The following is a 19,434-nucleotide window of genomic DNA, read 5'->3' as shown; positions in this document are numbered from 1 at the left end:
TGCTGAAACGAGCACAATGATAGCTGTTAGTTTGTTTTCTGTGTCTGTTAGCATATTTCTGTTTTGTGATTAAGTTCATGTTATTTTTTAAGATTCTACACGTAAATGATAATATTTTTCTTTGACTTAACTTCACTTAGTAGGATAATGTCTAGGCTCTCCCACATCTTAAACCAGTCATCTGTTTTTGGGCATTTGGACTTTTCCACATCATGGCTATTGTAAATAGTGCTGCTGTGAACACTGGGGTGCATGTGTTTTTTTGAATTAAGTTTTTGTCTTTTTTTGGATATTTGCTCAGGAGTGGCATTGCTGGATTATATGGTAGCTCTAGTTTTAGCTTTTTAAGGAACCTCCAGTTTGCCACAGTGCCGGTACCAACTGACATTCCCACCAACAGTGTAGGAAGGTTCCCTTTTCTCTGTACCCTCCCCAGCATGTATTATTTGTAGACTTTCTGATGATAGCCATTCTGACTGGTGTGAGGTGATACCTCATTGTGGTTTTGTTTCTCTAATAATTAAGGATACTGTTGATCATATGTGTGTTGTCTTTTTTGAAGAAATATTTAGGTCTTCTGTCCATGTTTTATTTGGTTGCTTGTTTTTTGATATTGAGTTGTATGAGCTGTTTGTATACACTGTACTTGTGTCATATGTAATGAGATATTAACCATCATTATCGTTTTAATTTGGACACTTATTACGTGTCTGTTAATCGCTCAGTCGTATCTGATTCTTTGCGACCCCATAGACTGTAGCCCACCAGGATCCTCTGTCCATGGAATTCTCCAGGCAAGAATACTGGAGTGGGTTGCTATTCCCTTCACAGGTGATCTTCCCAACCCAGGGATTGAACCCAGGTCTCCTGCATTTCAGGCAGATTCTTTAGTCTGAGCCACCAAGGAAACAATACTATGAATCAAGCTGAATACCATTTTATATATTGCAATATACTTTATATATATTTTTTGTAATCTGATGACATATTGTTTAAAAATTGAGTTTTGTTTATTGATTCAAGATTTTATATGTAAATGAAATTAGTTCTATATGAGTTTGGGCTTTCAGGTGGTTCAGTGGTAAAGAATCCACCTGTCAATGCAGGAGATGTGGGTTTGATCCCTGGATAGGGAAGAATCCTCTGGAGGAGGAAGTCACAACCCACTCCAGTATTCTTGCCTGGAGAATCCCATGGACAGAGGAGCTTGGTGGGCTACAGTGCATGGGTCAGAGTCAGACATGGCTGAGCACAGCAGCCTGTGCAGAAGTCAGGTTGTGACCTTCAGGCCTCACCTGCCCCACCAACCAACTCCAGCCTGCCCTCTGGGAAGCTCCTCCACTGCTCCTGATACAGTTCCTGGCCCTCCCCACCAATGCCCTCTTCAAAGAGGCCTGAGTCTCAGCTGTGCAGGAGTGGGGAGGGGTGCTTAGTTACCTTACTGTCCATTCTTATTCAGCCTAGAGGCAGTGGCTTTTTTTTATGGCGTTTTTACTGCCCTGCTACTTTTAAGCCCTTTTTTCCTCTTTGAGTATTTTGTGACCACCAGGCTCCTCTGTCCATGGTATTTATCAGGCAAGAATACTAGTGTAGGTTGCCATTACCTTTTATAGGGGATCTTCCTGGCCCAGGGATCAAACCCTGGTCTCCTGCATTGGTGGCAGATTCTTTGCCATCTGAAATACAAAGGAAGCCATTTATTTCCCACTTGTTAACAGACAATTCACCCTATTACATTTTCCCTGCTCAAATAACTGGTTTGATGTCTACTTCCTGACTGGACCCTGATTGATGTAAGGACAGTACATCTTCTAAGGTTTCAAAGTATTCAACAGTGGCTCATGAATGCTGTTAATTGTGGAATAAACAAAACTAAAAACAAACACCGCCCTCCCCCCCCAATACAGATCTCACATTCTTGTGGAGGTGGTATCATAAGACTAAGTAAGATCTGTAGTATATAGACTCTTAAACATCTCAAAGCAGGTTTATTTCTCATTTACCCCAAGACAGTACCTGGTTCATACAGGTGCTCAACAAACATCTGGTGAAGCAGGATATGTTGTTGACATACAGTAACCTTGGCAGGCTGTTAGCAGTAAGATAAATCCGCATGGGGCTGACCAGTCAAGCCTCTGCCAGAGTGTTTTACATTCAGCTGCAAACACGTCTCTTCCCTTTGCTCTTCGTTCCAGGAAGGCAATTAAACAAGACATTTCATCACTCCACCATTTCTAATAGGTATGTGGGTGGCAGGTTGCAGAGACGAGGCAACCTTGAGATCCCAGGGAACCAAAGAAAGGTTATGGGCAAAAGAACCTCTAAATTGGCACAACTGGCAAGGAGATCAAGCCAGTCAACCCTACAGGAAATCAGTCCTAATATTCATTGGAAGGACTAATGCAGAAGTTGAAGCTCCAACACTTTGGCCACCTGATGGGAGAAGTAGACTCACTGGAAAACACCCTGATGCTGGGAAAGATTGAAGGCAGGAGGAGACAGCTATGACAGAGGATGAGATAGTTGGACGGCATCACTGACTCAATGAGTATGAATTTGAGCAAACTCCAGGAGACAGTGAAGGACAGGGAAGCTTGGCTTGCTGCAGTCCATGGGGTTGCAGAGTCGGACACTACTGAGTGACTGAACAACAAATTGGCATACATTTAGTTTCTCTGTGTATCAAAGTGTTCTCACTTAATTCTCAAATAACCCAGGAAATATCTTTTATAATCTTCACCTTATTGATGAGGAAGTTGAGGGTCATCTGAAAGGTAATTTACCCTACAATTAATTAAACATCAACTAGAATATGCATCCAGTACAGAAGTTTCTTGGCTAGCCTGTCTCTCAGATGGTAGCAGTGAAATGATTTAGACACAATTCCTATGGACGGGAGTATTTGATGTACTCATTCTAGAAGATTCTAATCTTCATGGCATAAGACCACCCACAGATCTCATCTAATTATAGTCCAAGTGGCTCTGAGGGTGGGTGAGGGGGGTTTCATTTTAAAAATTAGAGCATACTTGGAATTTAGGCTGGCTTGCTTATAAAATTAAGATAAATTTCTTTATAGTTCTCAAAAATACAGATTACTTGTATTAAGAGCAAATGTCACTAGTATCTCAATTACTATGATTTAAAAAGAATTATGTAGGTATGGAATAAACAAATTATGTTATGGAAGTTGTTCAACAGACAAAGTACACCTAGAGAACATAAAAATTCTTTATTTAACCTAATCCAGCCAGTGTTGAGATAGTCTATGTTAAAAACAAGACATTTAAAAAAATTACAGCACAGTTAGCAAGGCAGTGACTAATTAAGTCACTCAGTTTAATTTTATATTCTTCACAGTCATTTGATAATCAGGTAATGATGAACAATATTTTCTGCCACTTTTGAGATAAGTTAATTTCTGCAAACAAGAGAATTCTACTAGTTATCACTGAACTTTATAAAAGAGGTTTAAAACATTAACACTTACAGAAATAACACAGTGAAGCAATGTGAAAATAAACTGGAAAACACAAATATACCCACCCATCCCCAAAGTCTAGAGCATCCCTTTAATCTGTCCCCTGGTGTTTCTCTTACTACCTCATTCCCTCTTCCTAGAGTTCAGCAATTGAGACACTGCTACTCTGTAGGGGCTATTTTGAGCTTAAAGTGCCTCTGTTCCTTTAATTTCTCAGTTAACCCTAGAAACAGTCTTCTGAAATAAAGTATTACTCATATTTCAGAGATGAAGAAAACCATGGCTAAGAGGTAAGTTGCTTGATCAAAGTCATACCTATAATTATTAAAAGCAGAATTAGGATTTCAACCCAGGTCCACCCAACTTTAGTTAGCCTATGATTTTGTTGCTTCAGGGTGGTGTGGGCCACTTTCTGAAGAGGCTGGTACATGGTACTTCTTGAGCTAAGCTCTTTAATTTCCAAATGTTCCATCCTGAGGCTGAGGCTCCTCCGGTCCCCAGGCACTTGCAATTCCCCCCAGGGCCCTAGAAACTTCTTCTCCCTGCCTCCAAAGGATTAGAGTTGCTCCTCTGGCCTCACAAGCCCTGATGCCAAACAAACCCAAGCAGTTACTCCCCCATTTTGGGCATAAAGTACTAAATGGAGAACTGTGTGCCTGTATAACTTTACTAAAGGCTGCTAGAAGCTGTTCTATATAACAAAATTATGCAGGAAATATCCAGTCTTTTAATATTGAAAATTAAAGAAAAGCCAATATATTTTATAATTATAGCTAATAATCTGCTATTTTTATATATAATCATAGATTTTTATATTTCCCCTTCAGAAGTGTAGCAGGGTTCTTAATAAGGCTGTCAGTCAAATATTCCCTTCCTAAGTAAATACAGCTTTGAATGTTCAATAGTCATTCACATAAATTTCATGTTATCACTCAAAATTAAGACATTCATACTATAGAAAGGTACCAGTCTTAAATTACTAAATTAGCATACATCACTGCAATCTAACAAAGCTCAATCTATAGTTGCTACAATCCTAAAGAAAAGTGGCCACTTAATCGGTAAGGGGGAACATTCATATTGTCATGCATTAGATACTGTGAATTAGAAAATAAATAGGGTTTTTGGAACTATCTTTAAAAAATTTAATATTAATTCCTGAAAATAACTCCAAGACCATTCAGATCGCTGAACATTAAAAGGGCCACTACTGAACAGCTTAAAATAAATAACTGCTTTTGAAAAATGAATATAAAACTAGTTCTACAGTGATTATTAAGGTGCTAGCCTCCTCAATATGACAAGCAATTTAAATTTAAAAACATTAGTATTTTTTTTTCCTCATAATAATCTCACAAAAACAATGACCTTAATATTTGCTCAAGACTTCTTGTTTTCATAATTATTCCTCACTGACTGGTATAAAAACAAAGAGCTCAAGGCCTCACCTTGGTTTACTCACTGCTGGTTTTCTGTCTGTTGAAATTAGACTGTAAACTACATAAAAGCAGGACCCAAGTCTGTTGTGCTCACCACTGTATCTCACACAGCACTTTGCACAGCGCCTGGGGAAGCAGGAGGTGATCAAAAATACCTGGATAACTGAATCGATGAGAGGAGAGTGAAATAACGATTGATTTTCTGCAAATCGTTCTCTGTGCTCAAACTATGATAAACTGTCAGTTCTATTTTCTAGAAATATGAATTAAAAAACTTTCTCCAGTGATGGAAGGACCTGATTCCTGTGTCTCTGTGTCAGTTTGTCTCTCTCTCTCTCTCTCACACACATACACATGCACGCACACAGTAATTAAGACTGCATGAGTGAATTACATCATGAAGTATGAGATGTCAACATTATATAAATAAAATTTAATAGTGAAAAAGTGATCTGGAAGCCCTGTGAATTTTTACCCTACACATTTTGGAGGACATCACATGGGTTAAGAAAAACACAACAAAATTGCATTTGTTCAGATAATCATTTGAATGTTTACATACATTTTTGGTTTGTTAATTATTTATAACTAATTTACATTTCCTCATATTAACATATACTTCTGCTTAGCTTGTAATCAAATTATGCCAGTGAGAAAAATCCTCACAGTACCTTCATTGAGTTGCTAATTCTAAGAAAACACTGAACATGAACATGTACAAAAGAGGCATTTGAATAAAACAGCATGTGTATTTTTAAATATTTGCACAGTTTGATCTTTACATTTCTGTCTTGAGGAAGATATGAGCAAAACTCAGGTTCACCATGCTAAGATAATGGTTCAGATGACCGCCATGGAAGAAGTACATATAAAACAATGAAAACAAATCACATCCTCAGGTTCCGTGATTACTGAGAGGGTTCCCCTGCCCTAAGTGCTTTATTATATTTCTTAAAAATATGAGAGCAGCAGCTTATTACAAGCCTCCACTACTGTGCATCAATGATGGAGTCAGAACAACACAACAGGTTCATAAGAATGAGAGGGCTGCAGAACAACGGGAAGCCACAGTTTTATGCTTCTTCTTGCTCTGGATAATTTAGAATTTTGCGGTGTGCCTGACGTAAATATTGCTGCTGTTTGAAGTAAACCTTGAATGCTCCTTTAATGGCAACAAAAGCAATTCCACCCTAAAATAAAAAGAAATATTAGCTTTTTATAATGCAATTTATAGAAAATAAAAATCATTTTACTTATATCACAAAAGACATTGTCACTGTTGCTAATTCAGATGGCTGCAAACGAAACAGTACTCTTTTTCTTTTTTTTAATCAGAGTGAGATATGGAGACAGACACTGCAGGTAATATGTCAGTGAAAAAAGTGAGTGTCAGTTGCTCAGGTATGTTTGACTCTTTGCGAACCCATGGACCTCTGTCCATGGAACTGTCCAGACAAGAATACTGGAGTGGGTTGCCATTTTCTTCTCCAGGGGATCTTCCTGACCCAGGGATCAAACTCAGGTCTCCTGCATTGCAGAGATTCTAAAGGCAGATTCTTTACCATCTGAACCACCGGGAAGCCCAACAGGTCAGAGATGCCTCTATCATCTCTGAGTAATCTTCCTTCTCCTTAGTTCTAATGCTCAGGCATTATATGCAGGCTATCTCCAGAGAGAAGTAGGAATAATAATAATGACATCAAACACCATAAAGGCTTATTTATTACTCTGTGCTAACATTTCAAATGTATGATCTCATTTAACCCTCATAATAATTCTGAGGTAGCTACCACGACTATTTCCATTCTACAAGCACAGAGAAGTCAAGCAATTTTATTTAGGTTTCTCAGCAAGGCAATGTCTCTGACAGGATCTGAACTGGGCAGTCTGACCCTAGAGCAGAAGCTCTTCACCGGTATCCTTTGGGAGTGGCGGTTTGTGCCTAATCGAGGAGAGAAAGCACCCACAGCACAGTTCCAGAAGACCAGAGCTGCTGTAGCGGACCCTCCTCTTCCTGTTGCTGTTGGATGACAGAGGGGGTCAAGTAGAGGCTTAAGGCACAGGAGCAATAGTATAAATATTTATATAGTCCCATTCTTTTTTTTTTTGAAACAAATATAGAGTGCATTCTCTTTGTACAGTCACTTGAAAAAAGTAGCATTAAAGCCATCTTACCAAGATTGTCCTTTGTAAATTAGAGTTAACACTACTGAACATTAGTTTACCAACTATTGTCGCAATAGTAGGAAAAACAAGGGCTCCACACAAAATTCGGGTGGCAGAGACGTGATCTGCTAAAGGATTAGCCTCAGCTGGAATTCGAGGAACAGGACAACCAATCCCTAGAGAAAAAGATGGAGGGTATTAGTGCTAATAAATCAGAAGCTAAAATATCTTTGCATGGTAGGATTCGTCCACAAGATTGATTTGGTATGTTTATTACCACCATAATTTAGGGCCTTACCTGGGAATATACTATTCAAAATTTGTAGTTTATTTGAGTATTTGCGCCAGAGTCTAAGCACATAGTCCTCCCAGCGAATCATCTTGCCTAATATCAGCATGACAGGAATAGTAGGAAGTCCAATTAAAAGGAATAAAGGATCAGCTCTCTCCATAACATCCAGACCTTCTTTATGGCCTACAACCTGTGAAACAGACAGCATTTGCTCCAATCATTGCCTTGTCTAATGAAGGGTTGCATGCTTGAGTGCAATTCATTTTAGAGAAAACTACTAAATTTAGAAACAAAGTTTAAAAAAATAAAGCTGTTTCATATTAAATTGGAATAAAAGCTTTAAAACTCACATTGATTACGTTTCAATGGAGGGAAGGGGATTTCTGCGTCTTGCTTATGTTCCTCTTACTTAATTTGGTTAGCTTGGGTTATAATTTTAGGTTCCCATGTATCTTCCCAAGAGCATCTGTTTTCCTGCTCTTCCTACCAGGAGGTAAGCACAGCCAGCCAAGGGGTGGGACTAGTCCTCAGGAGATGGCCTGAAACCTCATTTCTCTTAGGCTTTCTCCCTGCTCAGTGAGATTGAGTGTAATTTCTCTGGCTGGGTAAATGCTGGCTCAAAAATGCAGACCAATCTCAAAAATGCAATTCCAAGGTCTAGATTTGGCTATAGGTTCCAGTCACTTTTTCTAATCCAGGAACCCAAGGGTGCTTTTCTATCAGGTTGTAAAGCTAAAACAATCCTTTTCCTCTCATCCGGGTCTTGGGGTTATTTCTCAGTTGTTTAAGATCTGAGAAGGCAAGAAGGACATGAATGAATTCTCATCTGTGAATCTCCACACTTGCCCTCCTGGCAGAATTCTTTTCACTTGCTCATCAGTCTCAGCTTTTACACGTCTCTCAACATGGCCATTCTGCTGGTGAGTCTTACTTTTAACTAGAATGTGTCCCTGGATTCTCTTTCACAGGTCTCAAATGACCTTCCTTTAGCCAAAAGTCCCAACTGCTCACAAATTAAATGTATTTCTCTGAAGGATTATTCTTGGCAGTTATGACAGGGGAAGACTATTTCAGAATTTCAGAGTTTGAGGCCATCCAGATATCAGAGGTTGATATGAGGACAGTATTATGAAGGATTCTATATAGTTTTTCTGTATACACTTGAGGATTAAATGGTGAAGAAAGAACTGTTGATAGACTATATCTTTATCTGTCTATATCTCTGAGAAGGATGAGGGAAAAGGAAGGAAATGCAAGGAGAGAAGGGAAGAAAGAAGGCAGGGAAGACTAAAAGCCCTACAGACAACATTTACTTGGGAAAACAAACTCATGAAAAAGTAAATGGGATCTTTTTTTTTTTTTTTTTAAATGAGATGTCCTTTATGTCAGCTATTATAGCAGATTTTTTTTAAAGGTGGACTTCAAGATGTGAAATAAGGTAGCTGACAATGATCAGGGCAAACTGAAATTCTAGGCAACAGATCTGATTCAGGTAGAAATAGTTTATGAAACCATGTGGAGTGGACCAAAGTGGGCATTATTAAAGCTTCAGCCCAGACTTTTGTACATGACTGATTTATCTAACCAAGATGTAACATTGAAGAGTAGGGACCAGCCTTTTCCACATGCTCAAAACCCATGGTGTCAGTATCTAATATTCTTCTGTGTCTCCAGGTAGAGCTGCCCTAAAGTGAATTAGTCTGGTTCACAATATTTCATAAACACATATCCCACACATTGAGGGCAAAAGTGAATTAGCCCAGACTGTCCTTACCTATAATGCTTGCTCCATGACACCATTTTTTATATCATTTTATTATTTTTAACATTATGATCACTTTATAACTAAATGTGATAGAAATACTTCTGCAGTGTTAGCAAATAAACTCGGAAAACTGAAAAATTCCTTTGTTGGGTTATGTTTTCTTTTTAGAATTTAGGTTTTAAAAATATAAAGCAGAGTGTGTATTCAGGTATGGGCTATATATAGTAAAGGAAAATTTATTACGCATCGGGGGTATCAGTAAAAATCTTCTAAACAGGTGTCTAAGGATGAGGAAATAAAAAAGGAAAAGGGCAAACAGTGAGCAAAAGTCCATTTTCCCATGTGTGCTCAAGAGGCATGCTTTGTGCATGAAGTTGAGGCTGACCATTACATGCATACTCGCATGCATTCATTCAACTGAATATTGATTATGTGCCAGACACAGAACTCGGTGCTGGGAAATAAAAAGTGAACTAAAGAGACATCTTTTGGAGGTGACAGACAACCAAATCAAACAAGTGTACAAACGCAGATGTTAAGGAACTAGGATAGTGTAACATCTGCAGTGTCATACTACCCGCTACCACAGGTCAGAGTCAAGGGTAATAAACGAAAGCTGAATTAAGCAATGGGGCTGATTTAACTTTGGTCAAAACGAAACCAGCAAACCTTGTGTAGAATCATGTACATTCTGGTTTTATGCCCTAAGATAGAAAAAGAGATTATTTTCAAGACTTAAATTTTGAGGTTAGATTCAGGAATGACAGAATGCCTTTGCTAAGAATTTCTTATCCATATATAAAATCAAGGCCTATGGTTTAGAGAAACTGTAGGCTAGTCTCCATAGTCAGCCAGGCCTGCAGTTAATCAAAGGTGAAAAGCTAAGAGTTTTAATTAAGGTCTGATCCTTTAAAGCACCTCCTACAGAACCCTACTTTTAAACAGTAGGACGGAACAGTGATGAACTAAAAAGTCTTCTTAGCATTAAGGATAATTAAATGTAACATAATTAAGAACAGTCAATCCTGTGGGGGTTCTACACTAGAGGCAGATTGGTTGGATTGACAAAGAGAATGAAGTTAAAACAATCAAGAGGCTCCGCTAGCCGTCCAGGCATGATGGGGCTGGGGTGGGGGAACGACAGTAGGTCAGGCACTAAAGACAGTGGAAAGGAAGCCAGAGATGTTAAAACATATCAAAACAGAAATTGCTTGGACTTGGTCAGCAAGTCCCAAAGAAAGAGTTAAAAATAAAGGTAATCCTAAGAATGTAGGCTATGTATTGAGTAGATGGGAAAATAACTGTAGGAATCAAAGACATAGGAGATTATAACAGGGAGTAAATTTAGGCTTCAAACTGAGGAAAAGAAAGTTTGATTTCAATAATAATGAGTGTGAAGTCACAAGAAGTCATTGTGGACCTAAGGTGGATATTAAGGTTCCATTGTTTCAGGAAAAATGTTTGTGCTTTTGGAACCAAGTTTCCCTTAAGGAGCCCTAGATTAGGGACAGCGGTCCTAATGCTTCTACCCTGTTGTGTGGTACTGGACATATATAGGCTCTCTGAATTTGTAAATCAGGAATAACTGATAGTATCTTTATCACAAGACTATTGCAAGAATTATGTGCATCAGTGGTTGGAAGGTGCTCAGCCAGGTGCCGGGGGGGGGGAAAAAGTTAACTATCATGTTCTCTTTTTGACAGAAATTTAAGTTGAAGGGGCTATTCAAGGTCTTTACGATGAATAGGGATTGAACCTAGGATTGGTTCTGGTTCATGAAGAAATAAATGCAAATGAATGGGGGAAAAAATAATGATCTGATTCCTTAATCTGATTTACTTGAACTTCAGAGCAGTCAGAGAACAAAAGAAAAAAAATAGTTAAGTGTTAAAAAGAAAATCTCAAATTCTGCGGATGGAGTAGGGGGCATGATTGCTACCAAATACTCTGATGAAAGATAAAAAGCCTTAAAAATACTCTTAAATTGCACAACAGTATCTACCTACTATCACAGCTGATCTCTCTCTGGGCTAAAAAAAAATCTTTTCAAGTGAGACAGTACACGTGAAGGTTACTTCTGAATGGTATAACACGTTTTACACGCACACACGTATATGTATGTATTATCATCATTTTAGCTCTTTTCTGTCACCATTAACATGTTCATTTTTGTCTCCTTGCTCACATCATTTCCCCTTATACCAGTCCAAATTATTCTTCAAGAGTTAGCTCAAGACTTTTTTCATAACTTCAAACAGCCTCTCACCTTTACAGAATTAAAATACTGTTAATGAGGCTTTTGCATTCTTCCCATTTGTTTATCTAACCTTATTACTGTTTGCCAGCTGCTCACCTAGGTACACTTTGCTTTAGGCTGTATTCCTTGAGGCTGCGGATCAGGGCTTTCAATTTGTTCAGTCTTTCAATTTGTTCGGTATTTTATGGATCTGTGTTATTTTTTGAATGAATCATACCAATATGCTTCAAAATGCCAAAATATAGCTGATAGCCCTTTTTAGGGGATACAAACTGTATCCTTTAATTGGCTCCTGTTGTTGAAGTGTCTCGTCAATTACTATAATTTTTTTAAGACTATGCTAGCCTAAAAATTTTTCCTCAAAAAAAAAAAAGAAAAAAAAAGAGAGAGAGCCATCCCACTTATAGTCAGTTAGGCCTTAAAGAGAAATCACTCAGTCTAAAAGGGCCTTAACTTCCTCATCTTGTCTATCATGTCTATATGATGTATTTGTACATTAAACAATGTATAATCTCCTAAGTTTTCAGGTCTTTGTCAGTCCGAGCGAATGGTCCTGAACTTCCTTGATCTACTGATATACTAATTCTCATTACTGGAGTTCAATAAATTATTGCAGAGCAAGTATCAGCCAGACAAACCTGTTATTACCTGGCAGAACTGGTCATATTAAAAAAATAATTATTTATGAAAGCTTTTAAAGTTAATATCTGCATATATACTATATAGGGGATACCTAGATATCAGATAGTCTCTACTTCCTCAAGAAAAATACCTGTTAATAGGAAGAGCAAGGCCTGAATACAGCAAAAATTAAATAACTTAGAATGCCTTGGAGGAGGCAGCCCAATAGGCCTCCAAGTAGAACAAAGTTAAGATTGTGGAGAACAATGCATAACAAATCACGTTAAAGAAATGAAATCTTTTTCAAGTCAGTGAGCCTCAATCTTTATCCACTATCCTGTGACAAATGATTTGTGATTCATTCCAGTGACTATATCCAGATTTCTGAGGTGTCATCAACATTTTATAAAGAAGCATTGCAAATCCCATCTCATCATGATTATTAATGTAGCAACCAGAAGGGCTGCTCACTCTTGACCAGGCATAGATAGGTTACGTGCAGTTTCTAGAATACTACAGATAATCTCTTGATCCCTTTTTCTTTCACATACTCTTTAATTTATATTAAAGAAAGGCAAGTTATATCTTCCTGAATTAGTTATGAAACAATCATTTGATCACTTAAGTTAGAGGCGATATTAAGCTTTGAGGAAAGATATTGAAAGGTATTATTTTAGGAAGATTCATTTAGAAGGTTGGATTGACAAAAAGAATGAAGTTAAAGAAAACAATCAAGAGGTTCCGTTAGCCATCCAGGTATGATGGGGGTGGGGTGGGGGAACTGATAGTAAGTCAGGCATTAAAGACAGTGGAAAGAAAGTCACAGATGTTAAGACATATCAAAATGGAAATTGCCTGGACTTGGTCAGTGGACTGAATATAGGGCTATGCAACAGAAAGAGTTAAAAATAAAGGTAATCCTAAGAATGTAGGCTATTTATTGAGCAGAAGGGAAAATAACTGTAAGAATCAAAGACATAGGAAAATATAAAAGGGAATAAATTTAGACTTCAAACTGAGGAAAAGACAAGTTTGATTTCAATAGTAGGTGTGAAGTCATAAGAAGTCATTTAAGGAGAAAGGCCATGCTGCTGTTATAGGACTGATTTTATGAAAATATTAAGATGAAAGACAAAACTGAACGCAAAACTCATGGTTAAGATAGGTAGAAATCTTTAAGGAAAAGGTATAAAGAGAGAATAGTCAAGGGCTTGGGACTAAGTAAATCTTCAAATTTAAGTCTCTAATTTCTATCAACAATGACTGTAGCTTTGTTTTGTAATAGCAAAAAACAAGAAGTAACTAAGTGACTGATCAACAAGAGACTGGCTGTTGAACTGCTGAAATTCTATACAAACAATGCTATTCAGATTTCCCCATACTTTGTGAAAAGATCTATAAAATTCACTGGGATTCAGCTCTAATGTTTTCTTTTGCGAGGAAAAGAATAGTGTGTGTGAGAACATATTTTTTCTTACATATGCACAAATAAAGTCTGGAAGAAGGTTTGGGTTAGGCAGTGGCTACCTGGGGAGAGGGGAACCTGGGCAAGTGAAGGACAGGTGTAAGAAGACTTTCCCCTAGAGAGCTTTTAAAATATTTTCTTATTTTTAAGCCATGAGAATATTATTACTTGGTCAAAATAATAATTTTTAAAACTCCTAACAAAAATCTATTTAGTAGATTTTCATATCAAAAGTAACATCATCTGATAGAATAAAAGTGAACCTGCATCACTGTCACCGCTCCGTAAGTCACAGCTGTCCAATAGATGGAGCCAACCATTATTCCTGCTGCAGCAAATGGACAGGCTTTTGAGATCAGTCTATCTGCAAGATCCAAGACGTAAACAACTGGACCTATAATATAAAGAACACAGAGTTTCAACATAAGACAGATTTTTAAAAAAGACCTGTTCAGTGTCCACAGATACAAAATATTTTTATGAAGTTGAATGCACTGATGCTTTGGAAATCACTTTTATTATAACAGTTATAACCTAGATTTAATAGATTTAGAATTTCTCAGTCATTTGCATGAATAGTTGTTTCACTTCCTAAACCCTAGGAAATACCTCTTCAAATTTTTATCTTTAGTAGTAAACCTAGTAAACCTAAGAGTAAAGCCTCAAACACAGCTGCTTTTTATAAAGGAAAATAGTTCTCTTGTTTCTCTTAGTGACACTGAAGACTATAGAATGACATAGCGTTTCTACCTGCTCTCCATAAACAGTTCCTGGCCACAGTTAGACTGGCCACACACTTGGTCAGAGTGTCACTTTTTTTACTTCACTTACTACTTCCTTGATAGTGTGTAAAGATAACCAAGGCTATTTTCCTGTAGTTACACAAGTCTATCTTACTTTGATATCCAATTTAGTGGAGCGTTATTCTCTTAACAAACAACGTTTAACGATCATGCCAGTTTTGTGGCACTGTAACAGCTGGATGTGCCAATTATACCTCTATTATTATGTGTTTACTAAGCGAACTTTGGTTACTACCTCCTCTGGTAGTTATCTGGAATAACTACACTCGGAGGAAGTCTAATAACTGCCATTAAGCCTGATATAATTTAGCTCCAGAATCTCCTAGAATAACAGAAAAGCCCCAGAACTGATTTAGAGCAAGGCCTAAAGAACTGAATATCTAAGTTTAACTAAGATATCATAAAAATCTTGACTTAGTAATCATCATATTTGTTGAACGCTCTCTATGTACATTTTCTCAGAAATATTTAAGAGCTGTATCTACCCGAGGGCTTGCAATCTCTAAGAGAATGCTGTATATAAAGCCAATATATTTTTCAGTGTACAAAGAAATTCACATAGCAATATGATGATAAAATCACTACAAGAACAAGTATCCATCTATGGAGCTCTAATTTATAGTTCCTGATTTCTGGAGCCAGTAATATCACTCATCACTGTATACAAAGAGACCATATTGTAAAGAAGAAAGGACACTAGGAGAGATGTCAAAGGGACCTATGATTTAAACTCAGCATATAAACTTACTATTGTTAAAGTCTAACTTACATAACATTTAAAATCATGACAAGTTATCTTTTGGGACCAAAGAGAAAAAGTAAGCCTAGTGCAGTGCATACTGACTCTACATTCTACATGACAGTAGGCATTGTGTGACACATTCATTACATGTATCATTAATCAGCCTCATAATGTAGGGTTTAACCCTTAAAACACACAAATTTGCTGGGTTAAGTTTATAACTCAGAAGGCACAATAAAAAAAATTTTAGTGAGTCTTCAAAGATCCCTGAAATGCTAGTACCAAAAGTTAAAGCCAATGGGTATACATAAAACTTCAAAACTTCAGCTTTCATATTCTCTACTGATAATTCTTTAATCAGAAAATTGAAACCACAAGAGAACAACTACAGTCTCTTTACAGCACATTTCCACCTACTAGCATCACAACTATCCTATCTGAAAGTCAGTACCTTCACTCTAGATCCCGTCCCCTCACCAACTCAAAGACATGGCTCCAGCAATTCACTCTTCCCCTCCTACAGCATTCCTCCCCTACCCTGTATTGGATTATTGTCATCAAACATGTCATTATTTCTTTTACTTAAAAAACAAACAAACACTTCTTTTCTTGATCCTTTCTTCCCATTGCTCCATTTATTTGCTCCCTTTACAACAAAGTTACTCAAAAGACTTTTCAGTTTCCATTTTTTCTCCTTCAAGCCTCTCTTGAACGCACTCCATCCAAACTGCTCCTCAAGGTCACTGACAAGCTACACACAGCTAAATCCAGTGGTCTAATCTCAGCCTTCCTCTTATTTGGCATACCACCACCATCTGACAGATGTTCCCCTTTTCCCAATATATGGTTCTTCATGGCATCTCCAGGACTTCACCATCTCTTGGTTTTCTTTCTATTTCACCAGTCACTAACTTTTCAGTCTCCTTTCCTGGTTCCTCCTCTTTTTCTTGACCTCAGTGAGGCCCAGCCCACCACCTTCTACTTCTTCATACTCCATATTTGATTACTCAGCTCTACTTTTCCTTTTACCAAAGCATCTATCACTTAACATACTCTAATTTCCTTATTAATTGTTTCTACCTACTAGAATAGGGGTTGAGGAACTATGGCCCATGGGCTGAATCCACCTTGCTGTTTTTGTAAATAATGTTTTATTGCAAAATGGTGACATGCAAAGCCTACAATACAGTTAGTTGACTCTTGAACAACACGAGTTTGAAGTGCATGGATCCACTGATACTAAGATTTCTTTCAACAGCAAATACTACAGTTCTATATAACCCTCTATTGGTTGACTCTGTGGATTCGGAGGGATATGGAGGAGCTGTGGATAGAGGACTATAAGTTTATATGTGGACTTTCAACCACACAGAGGGTTGGCAACCCTTCCCCGTACACTGTTCAAGGGTCAGTTGTATTTACTGTTTTTTAACAGAAAAAGTGTTCTGGCTCCTGAACTAGAACACAAGATCCAAAGTTAAAGTAACCTTTTTATTTTGCTTATTGATGAATCCCAAATTCCTATGATTCTCAAAAATTTGCTTAACTTTCTACTGAGGTACTTAAACTATGGTACAAAAATCTCTAGGTCTTCCTTTTTCATTATTTCGTATGAAGTCATGAGACTTCAAGTCATGATGAGACTATTTTCTACACAGTCAGAATCAGAATGTATTGGAAGAGAAGGTATTTTACCTGCTTCCAACTGACCTCCTCCCACACCCTATCTTTTCAAAAAGGGTGCTTGGGAAGATCTACTGATGGAGCAAAGCGATAGGTCATTTAGATGAAAACGTAGTTCCTAAGAAGTAATTCACCACTACCAGTTTTATCTGCTACGAACATAGACAATACAGAGATGTTTGAATTCTTTCCTTTAAATATCTCAGAAGGTTTCAACACAATAAGCTTGGTTTTCAATTTTCTTCTAAATCATTAGATATGAATTCTTTCTGTACAAACTAAACAAACAAACACTCATACTTCCTTCTGGAAATTTTTTACTCATCCCTTTTGTCATATGCAATAGATATGCTGGATTAAATGAAGACAGTAGCTGCATTTTATAATTCCTATTTCCAGTTTTTCTGACAAAATTCTGTCTAGGCTTTTGTCTTAAGTTTTTTTTTGCCTAAACCTCTCAAGTCTCTTTCAGACAGACTAGTACAAGATTAGTTTAGTATTTTAAAGCAGAGTAAACGCCTAGTGGTAAACATTACCAAAGAAATATAAACTGCCAGGTATTTCTTTCTGACAGCTAAAGATTACCTAGGAATATCTTATTTGATGAATAAGAATAATCACCAAAATCCTCCGGATGCAGTCCCGCAATAATACTTTTCTTATTAGGAAGCTTATCATGTGTTACTATGCCATGACTTCAGGTCATAAAAGGAAAACTGTAACAGTCACCAGATTCTTCTCATTGTTAAGATTACAGTGCAAACAGTTGCAGGAAATGAGGAAAGCCAAGACTCTTGCCCTTGAAAACCTCAATTCTAATGGAGAGGAAGAAGTATGATTAAATGTAAATCACAAGTTAAATATGTAAGGGCATAAAAAAGTTTTAGTATTTTAAGAAGGCATTAATGAATTTTTAATACCTCAGTTGGCTTCATCACTTAAGTTCCAACAGTACTGTATTTATATAATGAATGGCAATTGGAGAAGCTATGTATAAATACAAGTTTTGAAAATTCAACAATTTAATTGTTGAATAAAAGGTCGCTAGGGAAACATGAATTAAAAGAAAATCTATTGTGAATTCTTCTGTACAATAAAGCTAAAAAGCTTTTGTAAAGAAAATAACTATACCTAATGTTTTGGGTAAGTTCAGATTTTCACATTTCAGATTTGAGTGACATCAAACTGAGCTGAAAACTATTGGGGAAACTCCTAAGTCCAAGCCTACTGAAAAGAAATAATCAGTTTTACCTGGCAGACACTGCAAAAGTAGATATACTGTAATTGTTGTGTTGTGATTTAAATTCAAGTCTGTGTATGCAAGGTTATTAAATTTATGAATTAATGACTGAAGGACAGGTAATACTTAGTGTTCAAAATCTCCCGGCACTGTTTATAGTCATACCCAGAATTCCCAGGCCCGTTCTTGGGGAAGAAAGGTATCCTCAAAAACATCTCTGACCAATTCTTGAAAAATAATTTCTAAATGCTGCACAAAACATAATTTAACGCTTTGTAAGGTAACCTTTTATAAGCTCCTGAGAAGGTAACAGCTTCCATGAACTCCAAGGTTTCTATTAAGTAGCCAAATTTATAAGAGAGATTGCAGAGAATTAGCTTTGATTCAGATCCAACTCAAATGCCAACATTAAGCCAAATGATCAACCCCACTTTCAGGTTCAGAAGTATCCAGAATTGCAGATTTTGGAGGCCACCAAGAGTCTTAACAATATAGTTCTAAACTTCTTTTCCTTGCACACTATTTCCAGAATGTACTGCCCCTACTCTGACTATATCTGTATGAAAATCCAGCTTCCCAATGAAAACTACCCTAACCTGATAGAAGTGGACTAACTGCTCTACCCCACCCTGTTCATGTTTCACGAAGCTTCCTTCACACACTATCCCACAAAATGCACTTACCCCTTTGCTTGTGCATAATGTTAGTACTTTATGTTCTTGTTCAGTGTTTGTTCAGTTGTCTCAGTATCCTTTATGTCTGTCCATGTCAGCATCATCTTAGATTGAAAACTCCCAGGGGGCAGGGGCCATGTCTGTTTAACTCGTTTTGTACAGTGCCTAGGACAGAACCATGTACAGATAGGTGCTTAAAAAATGCTCTTTAATGATGACTGGTACCACTCTCAGGGACTCTCTAAGTGCCAGCTATCTTCAGCACATGGTACTTGGCAGTACATCAGGGCACTTTGGCCTGTTCTACAGGGCATTAGAATGTAATGGCAGAGGAGCTAGCTGCAGCACTCTGTGGCAAGTATTTGACTCTATCCATTGTTAAGAAACAGTATCACAACCACCAATTCAACTAAGAGTTAAAAATACGTGGGAATTTTGATGGAATAGTAAAGAGCTTTAACTCTTTCTCTAGCGTTCATCTGTTTCCAACACTAACACGCCAGAGGCAAGATCTAGGAGCCTCAGACAAGCTTATGTAAGTTTCATCTTTAATTGCTCTGCTTGTAGGGTGAGATGTTACTATTTTTTTAATGTTAAAACAAACATCCTGCAAACTCAGGCTGTAAGTTACTTTGCCTAATAACAAAAAGTTAGTCATTAGATTGTAAACAGAAGAATATATTTTGGACAATTATTTATTGAACCAAACTAATAATAACTGACCCCAAATCCCTCAAAATAAGCAACACTGAAAAAAGATTCAGAGTCAAAGGAGATGAGTACCATGGTCTCAGTGTATTTGTGTG

At 37.3% G+C, this 19,434-nt stretch overlaps 1 protein-coding gene across 1 annotated transcript in view; it reads right to left on the bottom strand.

Annotated features, from left to right (window-relative positions):
• Positions 1 to 3,256: 3,256 nt before the first annotated feature.
• Positions 3,257 to 19,434, bottom strand: part of MARCHF5 (membrane associated ring-CH-type finger 5) — a 54,688-nt gene continuing 38,510 nt past the window's right edge. The window contains exons 4-7 of the mRNA XM_052661213.1: positions 13,750 to 13,880; positions 7,385 to 7,568; positions 7,096 to 7,262; positions 3,257 to 6,110 (exon numbers count right to left, since the gene is read on the bottom strand). Coding sequence (XP_052517173.1) covers positions 5,994 to 6,110; positions 7,096 to 7,262; positions 7,385 to 7,568; positions 13,750 to 13,880 — 599 coding nt within the window. The 3' untranslated portion in view covers positions 3,257 to 5,993. The remainder of the gene's footprint in view (positions 6,111 to 7,095; positions 7,263 to 7,384; positions 7,569 to 13,749; positions 13,881 to 19,434) is intronic.

This window comes from Budorcas taxicolor, chromosome 23 (assembly GCF_023091745.1).
Source record: "Budorcas taxicolor isolate Tak-1 chromosome 23, Takin1.1, whole genome shotgun sequence".
Lineage (NCBI taxonomy): Eukaryota > Metazoa > Chordata > Mammalia > Artiodactyla > Bovidae > Budorcas > Budorcas taxicolor.
This window is presented reverse-complemented; position numbering and strand designations above follow the sequence as displayed.